Raw genomic sequence first — 17,506 nt, forward strand, 5'->3', positions numbered from 1 at the left:
TGACCAGGGACGGGAAGGGATGTGAAGTGGTTGAAGCAATCCTGCAGGGGGCTAATTAGAAGTCTTGTTCCTGGCACAGACGGAGCAGGCGGGCACAAATCACTTGGTGTCAGTATGGAGAGAGGACCACCATAAGCGTTGAGAGAGAAGGAAGGCCGTGCGTCTGGCTCCAGGATGGCAGGCGATCTTGGATGAGTGTGCTCAGGTCAAAACCTCCGAACGGAGAGAAGGAGGAACAAAGAGTCGCCCCGGCGGACAACCTGCTGGTGGGGGTGTGTCCTGAACAGCCTCTGCCACTCTTCTCTCAACCCTCCACTGAAGACCCCCCAGGATGCATGAAGGAGGAAGGATGGTTTCAGGGGAAGACTCCTCGGCCGGAGGGGCGAACATCCTAGACAAGGCGTCCGGCTTGCCGTTACGTGAGCCAGGGCGGTAGGTCAGCGTGAAGTCGAATCTGGTAAGAAACAGTGCCCACCGGGCCTGACGAGGGTTGAGGCATTGAGCAGCACGTATGTACGACAGGTTCCGGTGGTCAGTGTAGATGATGAACGGGTGTGTAGCCCCCTCCAACCAGTGCCTCCACTCCTGCAGGGTGAGGACAACCGCCAACAGCTCCCGGTTGCCAACATCATAATTGCGTTCAGCGGGCCAGAGACGCCGGGAGAAAAAGGCGCAGGGGTGCAGCCTCTGATTAAGACTGGAGCGCTGGGAGAGCACGGCTCCGACCCCGGTGTCCGATGCATCGACCTCAACAATGAAAGAGAGAGAAGGGTCAGGGTGGATCAGGACAGGTGCAGAGGTAAAAGAGTTCTTAAGGCGCTTAAAGACCTAGTCGGCCCCTGCCGACCACTCAAAAGGAACCTTAGAGGATGTACGCTTATTCAGAGGGTCTGCAACCTTACTGAAATCTCTAAAAAAGCGGAGAGTGGAGTAATGATAACAAAAATACAAGGAACGAACAAAAACCAACCTGAGTAACAGGCGGGCTGCAGGATGAGCAAGTAGCGAGCAGAAAAACAAAGCAAATGCAGTACTATGTCTCGGAGGACATGGCGGTGACGACATGTAACAAAGATCGTCCAGTGCAAAGAATAATCCCACGCCTTCCATCTGCAGCCGTGGGGATTAAATGAGGGTGAAGATGGGGAACACCTGTGCTCATACTGCAGCTCCGCCCTTCTCAGGAGACTCAGCGTCTAAGGAAAGCAGGAGGTAGAGCAGTAACTATTTGGCAGAATAGAAGGCAACAACCAGAGTGATGCAAAAACCACCAAAGTGTCACAACGTAGTGTGACAGATGTGGCATAATTTTGTTACTAATACGTCACCTACTTATTATCAGGAAAGATATTCAAGATCATTTTTCCCCCAGTTTAGATCTGATGTGTTTTCCAAGTGTTCCTCTGTTTTTGAGCAGTGTATATATATATATATATATTTTTATATATATATATACAGTATATATATATATATATATATATATATATATATATATATATATATATATATACAGTATATATATATATATATATATATATATATATATATATATATATATATATATATACTGTATATATATATATATGTATATATATTTTAGAGTGCATATGACGACTCTTACTTCTTGCCTGATAAGGAACCTACAGACGACCCCTGTAATGAACTATTGAATGAGGTAAATATCATGCTTTATTTTTTTTCTTTTTGTTCTCGGATATTTTTTTAAAATATTATATATAAATTATATTATATATAATTTATATAAATATAATATATATAATTATATATTAAAAAATCTTTATGCAGAATATGCCATTCACGTTCACATGGTGTCATCCAGTAGCAATGCCGAATAATTGTAAACGGCTTCAATTTCCCTACCTACCCTAAGTGGAGCCACAAAACTTCAAGCTAAATGTTTAAGAGCCAAATTTTTTTTCTCAAATGTACTATATGTGTTAAGCATGTATGAACATCTTATAAAATTTTAACAATGTACTGTATTTTTACAGACAGAACTTCATGACGCAGCTCCTCAAGAGGATTTGGATGCCTTAAACATGATGACTCAGAGTATTGATGATATTCCAAATGGTGATGAAAGTATTGGAGATGGAGCCGACATAACCAAAGGACAGGCAATAGTCACAGCAATGTCTTTCATTCTGAGGCATCAGCTGACTGGTGTAGCAGTTGAGCAACTGCTTGAGATGTTTGATATTCTTGCTCCTGGATGTCTACCACCATCAAAGTTTCTACTATCAAAAGGAATTACCTCCAAAAGCCATGAATTGGATGCACATCTATACTGTCTAGTTTGTGAGGGTTACCTGGATCGATCGACCTGGATCGATATTCAGAAAGCGAGAGTATGCCATCCAGTTGTCATATGATTCTGCTATATATCATTTGTTATTGTTATATCAACTCAAATTTGTAATAGTAAACCATTTTGCTTGACATCACTCAAGTTTCGTGTTATTTCTTCCTTGCTTGTTTTGCAATCAATAAATGAATATGTTTCTGCTCCAGTCTGCCCATATGTTACATGTATGTGTGACTATGGGAACGTCTGCAAGCTGAACATATTTGATAAAAAATGGCTGTATCTAAATTCAATAGAAAGTTCTATAAAGTTCACTGCCAAAGTTCTACAGAACAAGTTATTCTGATCAAATTCTATAGACTTCTAAAGCAATTCTAAAGAACATTTTTTGCAGGGAATGAAAATAAAAACAGCCGCACACATTGGACACTCGTGACTTCTACCCTTTCACATGTATTTAACCCCCCCATAGAATGTGTGCTTTAGTGATGCAACACTTCATTGGACAATTTTGGCCAGCATTGCAGAAACAGACGTCCAAATTCCTCAGCCAACTGGCATCCACGCACTGTACCGTGCATTTGAATGCATCACGGGCGTGAATGCAGGGCAGCTGAGCGTTTCTGTTTTTTTTTACACAAAAGGAAAGTAAAAAGTCCAAATTAAAGAAAATGTAGCGCAAAGAAACAGGCACGCACTCAGCTACAGAGCGTCCTTGCTTGCAAAAGGTGTTAAAGTGTGTGGGCAGGTGCTGGAAGAAGCGTTGGAATGAAACTGCCACTCCCAAAAGCCTTAAGATTTTTTTTCTGTCCATTTTAAACGTCTTCCTGTAGCCCAGTGGACCCCAACCTTTTATGCCCCGCGGACCGGGAGGTGCTCGTAGCGATCTAATTTATCTTATTTATGATGTATTGTGCAAAACTAAGACATGAATAACATCAAATTAAAAGCATAAAATGAATGCTGACCCACCATCCACCAGTTCAAGTTCCAGCCAAGTGTTTCCAGAGAGATGATGACATGGCTGTTTGACGTGTGTGCTAAAAGGCAGTGTGCTAGCATCAATTACCTTGAGACAAATGTGCACATTAGCACTCAATAAGTCATCAAACTTACCTTCATGCATTCCCACATAGTATCAGCATTTACACCAAATATGAGGTGAAAGAAAAATGGTAAAAATACGGTAGTAGTCTATCTGTGCGGCATGAGATAAAGTCAAGGAAAAATAATATAATTTTAGTAACATAGAGTTGAAATATTAAAGCCTTGTTTTAAAGTGATAATATGATGAGAAACAAACAAAACAAAGTTAACTTGTCATTTTTGGAAAATTAGGTTGGGAAAAAAGTTCTAATATTATGGACATAAAGTCAAAATATTACGGGAATAAAATCATGATTGCAAAAAAAAAATTGATAAGAAGAAAGTTGAAATAGTTGCAAAAAATGGGAAAAAAAACCCCCAGCTGTAATTTGGTGAAAATGAAGTCAAAATATTAACAGATAAAAACATTTTCTACTGCTAAAAAAATGCTATTTTATGAAAATAATAATCATAATATTATAAGTAAATATAATATCATTTTAGCAGGACAGAGTTGAAATATTCAAGAAAAAATTGGGTTTTTTTTATGATGCGCAACAAACAAAACAAAATAAAGTTGTCACTTTTGGAAAACGAGGCCGGAAAAAAGTCATAATTTTCGGGAAATAATGTCCAAATATGATAGGAATAAAGTCAGTGATTGCAAAAGGAACATTTACAAGAAGAAAGTTGAAATAGCTGGTGAACAAAAACCAACAACAGCAGAAAGGGAAAAAAAAACATGTCATTTTATGAGAATAAAGTCGAAATATTAAGAGACAAAAAAAAAAGTTACAATTTTACGATTACTCTTGAAAATGTCCACTCCATGCTACTAAAATGACGTTATTTTTCTCACCATATCGGAACTTTATTCTCGTGAAGCCGTGACTTTTTTCCTGTTAGAATGCATCTTTTTTTCTCTCTTAACGTTTTGACTTTATTTTCATGAAATAAAAACTCGACAAATGCGACAAATGACTGACTTTGAAAGTCTGTTATTTTGTCGCAAAAAGAAAGGGTGCAACAATTTCTTGTGGGTGTAACTTGGAAAGACACATCTGACTCAATTTGTGTTCGGGTTACATGTGTTTGAAGGGTCAGTAAAGTCGTTGGGATGGAAATGTTGCCCTGGGGTGTCGTACCGGTCTTTTCATGTCCAAGTCAAATGTTGTGCTGTCAATGATTGATGAAGTCGATGTTCGCCGCGTTGCTTTGATGAAAGTAGCATGAAGGATTGCATTTGACCTGTGCTGTGATCTTTGCGGAGTGTTTCTGATACGTGTCAGCTTATCAGGGCTCAGTTCTAACCACATACTTTAGCAAAGAGATGAGTTTTGAGTTGACTTTTAAACAGGGAGAGGGAGTCTGCCCACTGGAGGGTAGATGGTTCCATAACCATCACTTAATTGTAGCAGAGCTGAGGAAGCTCAGATGCACTTTTTTCTTGAAATATTTCTTACTTCTTAGCACGTCGACAAAATATCAAAGTGGCAAATGTGCATCCTTTCGCCCCCGCTTTACATATTTATTAGTTAAAAAGTCAGGATTGTGAGATAAGAAAGTCAGAATGATGAGATAAAAAGTCATCATTATGAGATCAAAAGTCAAAACTATGAGATAAAAAGTTGAAATTACAAGTTAATAAGTCATAATTATGAGAAAAAAAACTCATAATTATATACAAAAAGTAGAAATTGCAAGCTAAGTCGTAGTTACAGGATAAAAAGGTCATAATTATGAGATAAAAAGTCAACACTATCAGATAAAAAGTTATAATTATGACGTAAAAACTCAAAATTGTGAGATAAAACGTCATGACTATCAGATAAAAAGTTATAGTTATGAGATAGAAAGTTGAAATTACAAGTTAAAAAGTCATAATTATGAGATGAAAAGTCAAAATTATGAAATAAACAGTGAAGACTATGAGTTAAAAAGTCATAATTATGAGATAAAAACTCATAATTGTGAGATAAAAAGTCAAGACTACCGTAAATCACGGTGTATAAACCGCGCCCGTGTATTAACCGCACCCCCATTTTCAGGCTCATGGCGGGGGGAAAAAAACAGTTGAGTTCATAAATGCTTGCCAACTCTTTCATCTCAAATCAACATGCGTAAAGGTACTAAGCAATTTCAAAAAGAAGAAGAAAGGAGAATTCTGCCGTCCATCAATTCATCTGCAATGGAATTCATGTAAGAAAAGTTTGCCGTCAACTTGCCGATGATGTCCGCTCTCCAACGCCGGATGACTGACTCGTCCACACCGTGCTGCCGTCCTGCTGCCCGGTTCCCAAACTCTTCTGCATACCGGCAGACGGAGAGTTTGAACGCTGCGGTGAAAGATCGTCGTGGCATTTTGAGAGGGTACAGGCCCCGTCACACCGCCCCAACTTTGCTGTCGCGTCCCTTGAACGGTAGGTAGAGGGGGCCGAATTTTGACAACGCTCGTCACAAAATGTTTAAAAAAAAAAGAAAACACGGGCGTTGTCCTAGCGGTGCACCGCTGAAGCCGGTGTTGCTTTAGCCTTGATTTAACGGTAGCTAATGTTGGTTTAGCGGTGATAGAGCGGCGTTCTGCGCATGCGCATCAGTTATCCATTTATTGTACGTAACGCTGCATTGCTTCAGTGTGAATTTGAATAAACTCCAACGTTGTATTGTATTTTACATCATCTGCAATGTTTTAATGGAAGCTTAGGTTAGCTTCAGTGTATATAGAGATCGTTTCACTGTGTGAAAATAAAGACACAAAGCAGTCAGGTAAGTTATAGAGGAATTGCACTTTCAGCAACTGTACAGCAGAGGGCGCTAAAGTCAAAGCAACAGTCTGACCCACAGACGGCTCTTCTAAAATCTGCTTCTGGTCAATTTCTGTCTGGTCACACACTTGTCATCGTGTATAAACCGCACCCCGATTTTTGGCGTCTTACTGGTGGAAAAAAAGTGTGTTTTATACACCGTGATTTACGGTATCAGATAAAAAGTTATAATTACGAGATAGAAAGTTGAAATTACAAGATAAAAGTCATAATTATGAGCTAAAAAGTCAAAATTACAAGTTAAAAAGTTATAATTATGAGCTAAAAAGTCAAAATTATGAAATAAACAGTCAAGACTATGAGTTAAAAAGTTATAATTATGAGCTAAAAAGTCTAAATTACGAGATAAAAAGTCAAGGCTATGAGATAAAAAGCTGAAATGACAAGATAAGTCATAATTATGAGATACAAAGTCCTAATTATGATATAAAAATTTAAAATCATGATGTAAAAAGTCATATTTATGACTTAAAAGTTGAAATGACCAGATTAAAAAATTCTAATTATGAGATTAAAAAGTTGAAAATGATGAGATACAAATGTCATCTCATTTCGTAACGATGACTTTTATTTTGTGTGGAACGTGTGCTTTCCAAGGACACTGATGCCCTCGGGTAGTTTGAGTGGCAGGTAGCAGGAGATGAATGATTAACCCTTTGGATCCTTAATTGCCTTGTCAAACATGTTTGACCTCGTGTCTCAATGAGTCACTGAGCACAGGGGACTATATAAGACATAAAAGAGACGGTGAAGAAAGGCTTGTTAGCCGCTCATCATCCTGAATGGAAGTCCACGTCATCAGCGACGGTGTTCACCTGTCTGATTACAGAGGCAGCATCCCGCCGTCCCCGTCAGATTATTATGACTGTTACGGGGACGGCAGCCATGCGGCATCGCCTGGATGTCCTTACGCCACCTTGGATGCTCCTCCAAACTACGACTTCTACGCCAAAACACAAATATCCGGGCGGAAGAGGCGCATCAGGCCGTCTCTTTACCAACTGCATGTCGACCAAGAGGTGAGGCAAAGCACGACTCACATAGCACACGCACTTGGATTCTTGCCTGACATTCGATCGCTCTGATTGGAAAGGATAACGCCGCACCTCCCATGTACGAGGAGACCACAGCTGGACGCGTAGACAGTGACGGCTCTGAGGAAGAGGAGCAAAAGGAGCCCACTGTGGAGCCCGTGAGATTTGGCTGGGTGCAGGGAGTCATGGTAGGTAGAACATCATGGGAAGGAGAGATGCATGCAGACTGAAAGCATGGAAAAAAACAAACTTTGATTTATTTTTTGGGGGTTTTTTTCAAATGTATTTATGGCCCAGTTGGTACAGTATATCGGGCACCCTAACCCATAAGAACCCAGATGATCCCAAATGATGGTGGATAGAGAGGAAGGAAGACTGAATGTTTTTTGTAAAATACTACTAATTGCTAGAAAATATGTGGATGCCCGTTTCCACCGCTGAAAGAAATCAATTATCCCAAGGGGAAGTCAGAAGTCCAAGATAAAAAGTCCAATTATGGGATAAACAATCCTAATTAGGAGATAAAAAGTCAAATTTATGGGATAAAACATAATAGAGGAAAAGGCTTCTTGAGACGTCATCTGTACTTCTGTGAAGAAGGTGTCGGACGTTTCGCTCCTCATCCGAAGAGCTTCGTCAGCTCGCTCTTCGAAACGTCCGACACCTTCTTCACAGAAGTACAGATGACGTCTCAAGAAGCCTTTTCCTCGATGGACAACTCCTGTACGACTGAGAACCTACACAGACGATAAAACATAATATTTATGGGATATGAAGTCCAAATTCTGGGATAAAAAGTCACAATTAGGAGATTAAAAAAAACAAATTACGGGATATAAAGTCAGCATTTTGAGATAAAAACTCCACATTTTAGGAAAAGACGTCATAATTCTGAGATAAAAAGTCATAATCTATAAATCTATAATCTATAATCTATAAAAGAGCACCTGAGCCAAGGAAGTGAGACCACCTGCCGGGTCCCACCAGCCACTGGGAGCCAGACGACCCCCTTATCCCCAAAACCAACTTTGCACTGCCCGCCCACCAGAGCGACACCCCGACAAGCCCACAGTGAAATAGATGACAGGCGAAGACGTGGAAAACAGCCTAGCGAAACACAAAGACAGGCAGCAACAAACACCCAAGCACCCGGCAGAACATCGCACCCCTGACAGACCCACCCCCGAAAAGCACGCGGACCTGCCCGCCACCGAGGCCCACGTCCCATGCAAGCAAGACCACGCCCTACCCCACAGCACAGCTTAGCTTCCCCAGCAGCCACCGCAACGCAGCATCCCCAAGCCACCACAATGGCATGCAGGCCACCCGCAGCATGGACCCCGACCTCCAAAGACTGCCCGACCCAACCCAAAGCTCACAGAGAGACCCACGGTCCAAGTCAGTCCAAGGGCAGCACTGCAAACCACACCCCCGGTGGAAGCCCTGGCCCCATTGGGCACCCCCGGGAAAGGGCAGGCGAACCAGACCAAAACGCCCCCAGGACTGGCCACCCCGAGTGAGCCACCGCGCCCCGGCGGTCAGCGGACAGGTCCACAACCGTAGCTTCGGCCCCACCTGGCAGATACTGTAGGTGTCACCGAACAGGCAGGAGGCACCCCGATCCAGCACACTCTACCCGTGTATATGAATAGATGGGATGGTGTCTGTTGTCCAGTTAAAAAACAAAACAACTAAAAAAGGACAGAGATGGAGGGCTGTCCTCTATGTCCCTGAGGGGTGTATGTGTGTGTATGTATGTGGTAGGGATTTATGTGAGTGACAGGTAATGAAGCCATTAAAATTGTGGGGTAGCTGAGGTATGGTGGGGGTATTGAGGGGCGACTGCGTCCGAGGCATGCCAGGGGCAGAGGAACCCCAAGTCCCCCACCAAACCCGACCGTGGACCACCCCCCAAAGTCCTAAACGTATGTGTACTGTGCAGAAAAGCGGGAAGGATGGGGACCTCACATGCCCAACCCCCAACCCCACCCGAACCGAGCAGAAAGGAACCGAGGACACACGACTGACAGGACACCCACCACAGCACAGACCCGGGCAAACCACGGGCAGAAGGCCACACCCTAGGCCCCACCCAGCCCATCAGGGCACCCAGTCCGGCCTGCCCGACTCCCCAGAAAAGGCACCCCCAGCACAGGATCCCCCGCCAGCGATATTACTCATAATGCCACCACCAAAATCAGCCATGCGCCCTCAGCCAGACCCGACCACCACCAAAACAGCAGGAACCTCACCGAACAGAATGGAGCACGGCCACGCCCATGAAGCAGGTACAGCTTCTTTGTAATAGACGAGTAAAGCTAACCAGCTAACGGCTGAAGTTCGAAGCGTTTGCCAGGCAACAATGCCAAACAAAAAGCGAAATGATACCAATCCTGGAAACACGGATCCATAATCAGAAAGTGTGCCATTCTGGGAGTTGAATGATGAGGATTTTACATTATAATGTAATCTGGGTTCACAATTAGATGTAGAGGTACAGAAAGTTTGGTTATTTCACGCTTTAAAGAAAGAAAGACAGACAGACAGACGCAAGAGAAAGAGATCGAAGGAAAGGCTTCTTGAGATGTCATCTGTACTTCTGTGAAGAAGGTGTCGGACGTTTCGCTCCTCATCCGAAGAGCTTCGTCAGCGAACTAACAAGTGCTGGTAGCCTAGGCCTTAAATACAGTAAGAGTGGCCGGAATTGGTGTGCCAACACCCTCCTCCTATTGGTTCCTTACACTAAGACTGGGCGGAGTTGTGGTCTAATCCTCTCCTGTCATTAGCACCTCCGATAAAAGGGAAGTGTAGCTCCCTGTAGTTGGGTATGAACGACTTTGATACTGGCTAGTTAGCATCTATTGTTCTGGCTCGGCATGGAAGTGGATATTTGACTCATTTATATCATGTCTTTTTAGATCCGTTGCATGTTAAACATTTGGGGCGTGATCTTGTACCTCAGGCTGCCTTGGATTACTGCGGAAGCTGGCATAGGTAAAACACGACTTGTTAACTAACTTACTCCACCCTGGATATCCAGTATATTTCCTCAAATAGTGCTCCAGCGTTTTTATTTGAAGAGAGGCATTTATTTCCACATCTGATGGCAATTGTTGGTACCCTCATCCCAAAAAGAGTGATATTCCAGACATTGCTTTTGAATTGTGGTTCATGAAAAGCTTTTCAAAAAACAAACAAATGAAACTGTCCTTGAGGTGGGGTGAGGTTTACTTCATGCTCTAGCGCACCGCTAAGCTAGCTGGTATTGATTTGCGTGGAGGCAACTATTTGAGAATAAACACTAAACTGCATTTGCTATCTGTCAGGAAAATGTGGTATTGGTAATGGAATACACATTGGAACATTGGGATACTTCACTTAGTACAATTCACAGTTCTACACGTCCAAAAAGGAGTAGGTAGAAACAAAGCTTATTTAATTCTATCTCCGCTTTGTTTCACATCCATTACAAAAATTTGGTCACTTCCTGTATTCCAAATGTGCTCTTTGAAATACATAGCAAAATGATAAGGCGGTATAATAACCATGTGGTAAAGTAGGAGTCAAGTTTTATCATCGCTGTAAATGAATTATACAGTATAACTGTCAAAATAAATCATGTACTCACAAGAAGTCAGTGCAAGAGTGATTAGACATCACATTGTATGTCTAATCACTCTTTCACTTCCTATAACTCTTCATAGTTTTTATTGATTTGTCTCCTTGCATGCGAGTTTGATCAAATTGCACCGCTCACTATTCCCAAAGACCTCATGTCGTCCTCATGTCGACTAGCAACAGATTTACCCTTGACATTATCATCTGTGGATAATGAGCTCTTGTTATGCTCAACCAGGTCTGACCTGGGTGATCGTCCTGCTGTCCTCATGTATTACTGGCATCACCGGTCTCTCCACTTCTGCTATCGCTACCAACGGCAAAGTCAAAGGAGGTCTGGTCAATCACAGCAACAATTTAAGAACATGTGTTGGAACCCCCGTAAACCTAACCACAACCCTAATCCTAACCCCAACCCTAACCCCGACCCCAACCCCAACCCTAATCACAAACTAGGGGTGCACGATAGTTAGTTAGGGTTGATATCTGAGGGAATTAAGACATCATACCAATAAATCCGATAACAATCAATAAGTGAGCAAATCAAGTGCTCTTGTTTCCCCCCCTCCTGCCTGTGACGGTAACATAAACAAACATTCACTAGTGATGTGCAATACCACTGCTTTGCTTTTTGATACAATACGGAGTCAAATTCAGGCTGGCGTTCATTCGATAGCTATACTTGATGCAAATACACCTGATGTGTCTGATGTGTCACACACGTCATTCATAAAAAATACAATACATAAAAATAATGTATTTATTTTCAACTCTGAAGTACACTAGGTCCCCAATTTACGAACACCCGACTAGCGAACACTCGCTGATACGAACACAAGCCGACTGGTTTATATTTTATTTTATTTTGCCTTGTAGTGCTTAGGAATCAGTATTTCTACTGCTACTGTACATGCTTGATCAGTAGAGGGCACTGTGACACTGCTAATGGGACCAACAGACGCTGGGCAGAGAAAGCTTCTGCTAAATAGAAAGCTAAGTGTTAGCTTTATGATACAACCCGGACAGAGTGTGTAATTAACGTTGATGAAGAGTTAATAGGCCTGCTTAATTCTACACCACCCACAGAACACTACCTCTTTTAGAAGAGTCTAACCACCACCACCATTTGTCCTTTTTTTCAATAACTCCTCCTCCTCCTCCTCCACAACGACGTATGCTCGACCACTCCTCTTCAAAGGTAAATAACATTTATCATTACGTATTATTATATCACTTTTATTATTGTTTTTTTCATTCATTATCCTGGTTTAATATTACTACTACATACAAACTCATATTTACATACATACACATATACTGTATATGTATACACGTACATGTAGTACCTATATCATTGGTAATATTTACATACATACACATATACTGCATATGTATAAACGTACATGTAGTACCTATATCATTGCTAATATTTACATACATACACATATACTGCATATGTATACACGTACATGTAGTACCTATATCATTGCTAATATTTACATACATACACATATACTGCATATGTATACACGTACATGTAGTACCTATATCATTGCTAATATTTACATACATACACATATACTGCATATGTATACACGTACATGTAGTACCTATATCATTGCTAATATTTACATACATACACATATACTGCATATGTATACACGTACATGTAGTACCTATATCATTGCTAATATTTACATACATACACATATACTGCATATGTATACACGTACATGTAGTACCTATATCATTGCTAATATTTACATACATACACATATACTGCATATGTATACACGTACATGTAGTATCTATATCATTGCTAAGATTCATTTTGTTTCGACCTCAGAACGATTCGACTTAAGAACGGTCGTCAAGAACCAATTGTGTTCGTTAGTTGGGGACTTAGTGTATATTGAAGTAGCGGCATCATTTACAAAATAACCAAGCTAATATATACAACAACAGCTTCATATCAACATGTGAAAATGGTTTTAAATAATAAAAACAAATATAAAATAATAATAATAATAAAACCATGAAAATGAATGATTTAAATAATTATCAACTCATTCAATCCCAGCCATTTTTCAAAAGTCAACTCCTTCAGTAGCGTCTGTTTTAGACCACTTTGACTGATCTTTCAAGGCACACAGAATATTGTGTTCTATGGTTATATAAACATGGAACCTACCAGAAGAAAGATTAGACTCCCGTCTTTCATCAGGAAAAAAAGTTTGTTTTTACCTTTGTCCGTACTTTAGTAATCAGAAGTAGAACATAGGTAAGTTTCAGGAAAATATCAGTTCCCAACTAAAATATCAGTTCCCAACACGCACGAAGCAAATGACGTGGATGGAACTTTTGGATTTAAAAAGACAAAAGTGCAATTGTATCTAAAATTCACTTCATTTAGGAACACCTATTGTCATACACACTATGAGAATTCTTTTTTGGCATGATTTGCATGTCAATCCACTAGTTTTTACATTTCTAAAGTGGATGAGCAGTCGATTGCACGGTGGCCGAGTGGTTAGCATGTCTCCCCCCCACCCTCCCCGTGGGTATTCTCTGTGTACTCTGGCTTCTTTCCACATCCCAACAATACGCTTGTCGATAGGAACATCCGAGATGGATCCTCCTACGTCTCGAGAGTACGTGAAAACATTTTGCTTCAATCCAGCTAGCCCCATGCTCGGCAAAAACAGCCACACTTGAAATAAGCCCAAATCATATGAAAATGAGACAACCTAAACGTTTTGCAAATAGGGTAAGCAAAATCTGCTTGGCTGGAATTCTTCTAACCAGAATATTTTTCTTTTTCAAGTTGAATCATTCGACACGTTTACACAGATTTTATGACTAGGTTTCATTTCATAAGTCTTGGGACTCTCTTCAAATCAGCAAATCGTGATGCTTATTTTCTGTGTGCGAGGCGATTTTAAAATTTATTTATTTTAGTGTAAGACAAATATTCTTAATACGGTGCTGAAGAATAATCCAAATCAGATTTTGAGCTTGTTATTAGAAAAAAAGAACTCATTTCTGGCAAAAAAACCCCAACCTAGATAAGGATTGGCTAGTTGTACTTTGTTCATGGAAGATCAGTGGTCCCCAACCTTTTATGACCCACGGACCGGCTTGTGTTCCCACAAATCTCCCACCTCGTACATTTTATAGCGATCTGATTGATCTTATTTATGATGTATTGTGTAAAACTAAGACATGAACAACATCAAAAGCACAAAATGAATGGCAACCCGCCATCCAGCAGTTCAAGTGTTTCCAGAGAGATGATGACACGGCTGTTTGACGTGTGTGGTGAAAGGCAGTGCTAGCATGAATTCACTTGAGACAAATGTGCACATTAGCACTCAATAAGTCATCAAACTTACCTTCATGCATTCCCACATAGTATCAGCATGTATACCACATATGAGGTGAAAGAAAAATGGTAAAAATACAGTAGTAGTCTATCTGTGCAGCATGAGATAAAGTTAGCACACCCACAATGGACATGCGTCAAGTGAGACGGATGTACCAGAGAGAATCCGGCCACTTTTCAAAATAAAACATAAAAAAAATGAAATAATGGAAATTATTTTTTCTTTCTGTGCGGCCCGGGGATTCTTCTCATGTGACAGTTCTTTTTAGGAAAAGAAAAAAAAACGGTTGCTTAAAATGGGACTTTTTGACGTCCTTAAAATGTACAATGCTAAAGCAAAATGTTAAAAAAAAGTAAAAAAGTTCCATTTTAAGCAACCGTTTCTTATTTTTTCCTGAAAAGAAAAATAGTAATTTTCAGACGAGAAAAACAATCTCGTCAGAAAATCTGTGTAATTTGTGAATTGACATGCAAATCACGCCCCAAACAAGTTATGACAATAAAGGTTTTCCTAAATGAAGTGAATTTTGTGAATGAAGTGAATACAATCACACTTTTCGTCTTTTTATATCCAAACGTTCCGTCCACGTCATTTGCTTCGTGCGTGTTGAAAAGCTGTGACTAGCATGCCAACGAGAAGAGCAAAAAATATTGGTGTCAAAGTGAAAGTTGTGAAGTTGTGCTTGAAATGAATCTTTTTTTTTAGTTGGGAACTGATATTTTCCTGAAACTTACCTACGTTCTCCTTCTGATTACTAAAGAACGGACAAAGGTAGAAGCAAACTTTTTTTCCTGATGAAAGACGGGAGTCTAATCTTTCTTGTAGTAGCACGGTGGTTTAGAGGTTAGCATGTTAGCCCCACAGTCAGGCAAACGGGGTGCAAGAACACCCCTGTGAGGAACCTACATGCAACAAGACACACGATAGGCTAAGTGGAGACTCTAAAAAGTGTCCACGGCTGTTTGCCTATTGGAAAATGTAAGAATAACGCAACTACATGTCGAATAATTTTCAGAAAAGCGTTTAGGACTCTTATGAGGACATTATGACTTCAGTTTGCTTCTTTTAGGACTCATTATGTTCTTTAAAAAAAACACTCTAGTGAGAAGAATTCCAGCCAAGCAAATATTGCTCCCCCCGTTAGCAGAACTCTTTGCCTTCCTTCGAGTACGGCTGTTTTTGCGGCGCAGCGGTAATGTCGTGAAAATGATATCGTGCATCTCTAGTCACTAAAAGTGTGCAAATGTTTCCTCGCAGCTGTCAAAGATAGCAACACGATAGCAACACGTTTTGACTTGCAGTTCATGTCTCTGCAATTCTCCCCAGGCGGGACCTACTTTCTAATTAGTCGCAGCCTCGGCCCGGAGCTGGGGGGCTCCATTGGTCTGATCTTTGCCTTTGCCAACGCCGTGGCCGTGGCCATGCACACCGTAGGCTTCGCTGAGACCGTTGCGGACCTCGTGCATGTGAGTAGCGTCCCCCGGCGTCAACATGCATCAGACATTTAGAGGGCATGCAGCCCGCTTCCACCTTCTAACACCTTCTCCTCGGCTTTCGGGTCGGCATTTGCAATAAAAATGACCGTCGTCACGCATCGATCTCGCCTTCTCTCTTGAGTTGCCGTTGCTCGCTACAATGGAAGCTGATGAGCTAAACCAGGGGGTGTCCACTTGTGGCCCACGGCTGTTCGTTTTTTAATGGGCGCGCAGCGCATTGTAAAAATATCATTTAACAAGAAAACTAAAAAAAATTGCAAAAATGAAACACAAACTTAACAGCAAAAATGGGAAAAATCAGCAGTGATTTGACAAGAATGAAGAATACAGTCAAAGTATTAAGATACATTTTTTTCATGAGAATCATAATACCGGGGAAAAAAGACAATGAAGAAAAAAAGGAGAAAAAAACATCACTTTAGATGCATAAAATTGAAATTAAAAAAAATTCTAATGTTAAAAATGTGAATGTTAAATGGGCCTCATTCACGAAACGTTCTTACGCACAAATGTGTTCTTAAAGTTCTTAAAGATTTTTGGCATTCACGAAACGTGTTCTTAACTCCCAGTTCTTAGATCTAAGAACAAATTCTACGAACGCTCAGGAGGACTCTTACGCACAAGCAAAGCTTGCACTTTCAATGCGCAATCGCCCTCATGATGGATTTTGCAACCTGATCCCAAAAAATGTAGTGCAAATAAAATATCCCAACAATGATTTATCATCAAAACAACTAAAATATACTCCATGGATAAATATATATTCAAATCCCAATTCATCAAAAAAAAAAAAGGCTGGCTGGACGTGCGCTGCAGAGAGAGAATGTAAAGGGACCATTAGATTTATTTGCTGAAAGCCACCAATATTTGATGTCCCGCTTCAGGCTTCAGGCTTCCCTCTCTGTTCTTGCAGGTGTGCAGGATCATCAGAATAACATCGCAATGAAACGTGGTGTGTCTATTGCGCACGTAGCACCCCCAGATAACGACATGCGCCCCCAGCCACGTCTTGAGCCAGAGCACGGGGCTGCTGTATTAATTAGGCAGCGTCTAATCAAATGTAACCACAGAAAAAATACATTGTCACACACAAACTATGTATTTTGACTTTATTTTTCCATCATGATTGTGTAAATATTGTAATGACGGCTGAATAACTACACGTCAGAATGGCAGCATTCAGTCGGCCATTTATTTTCACAGATAGGAAAGCACTTACAAAAGCAGGAGCCTTAGCTACACATGTGTGTAAAACAGCAACACTTCCTTAACCTTCTTAATCTACGCCCTTTTCACCAAAACGCTTGCTCCACACAACATGCTGAACCCGACTGCCCCCTATAGCTCACATACCAAAACCACAGCTAGGAGCAACACAATATACCCGTCGCTACAATATTTTCTAGAGTTTACGAAATGGTTTGGTTTCTGATTGATGGCCCACCTCCCGTTTCCTCCAGATCCCTCCGGTGCAGTCCAATCTTTTTTTTTAGTCTATTTTAAGTCAAACCACTTCTTTTTAACCTCTGCGGTGGCGCGTTTCTCCGTGGAAACGGCATTTATGTTTCCTGCAATGGTGCTCCATGCCGACTCTTTTTGGATGGCCTGATGACCGGTGGATACACGTGAAAATAAGGTGGTCTTGTGTTCGCTCACTCCTTGTAAAAGCACCTCTATTTCAGTACAATTGAACTTTTTCTTCTGTTTGTTGTCCAGCTGCTCCTCAGTCTTGCCCTTG

At 41.0% G+C, this 17,506-nt stretch overlaps 1 protein-coding gene across 1 annotated transcript in view; it reads left to right on the top strand.

The window, feature by feature from the left end:
- Positions 1 to 7,333: 7,333 nt before the first annotated feature.
- The window catches only part of slc12a3 (solute carrier family 12 member 3), a 38,667-nt gene continuing 28,494 nt past the window's right edge, over positions 7,334 to 17,506 (top strand). Inside the window, exons 1-4 of the mRNA XM_054776537.1 lie at positions 7,334 to 7,459; positions 10,190 to 10,265; positions 11,128 to 11,223; positions 15,599 to 15,738. Coding sequence (XP_054632512.1) covers positions 7,349 to 7,459; positions 10,190 to 10,265; positions 11,128 to 11,223; positions 15,599 to 15,738 — 423 coding nt within the window. The 5' untranslated portion in view covers positions 7,334 to 7,348. The remainder of the gene's footprint in view (positions 7,460 to 10,189; positions 10,266 to 11,127; positions 11,224 to 15,598; positions 15,739 to 17,506) is intronic.

The sequence above is a fragment of the Dunckerocampus dactyliophorus genome, chromosome 5 (genome assembly GCF_027744805.1).
Source record: "Dunckerocampus dactyliophorus isolate RoL2022-P2 chromosome 5, RoL_Ddac_1.1, whole genome shotgun sequence".
Taxonomy (NCBI): Eukaryota; Metazoa; Chordata; class Actinopteri; order Syngnathiformes; family Syngnathidae; genus Dunckerocampus; species Dunckerocampus dactyliophorus.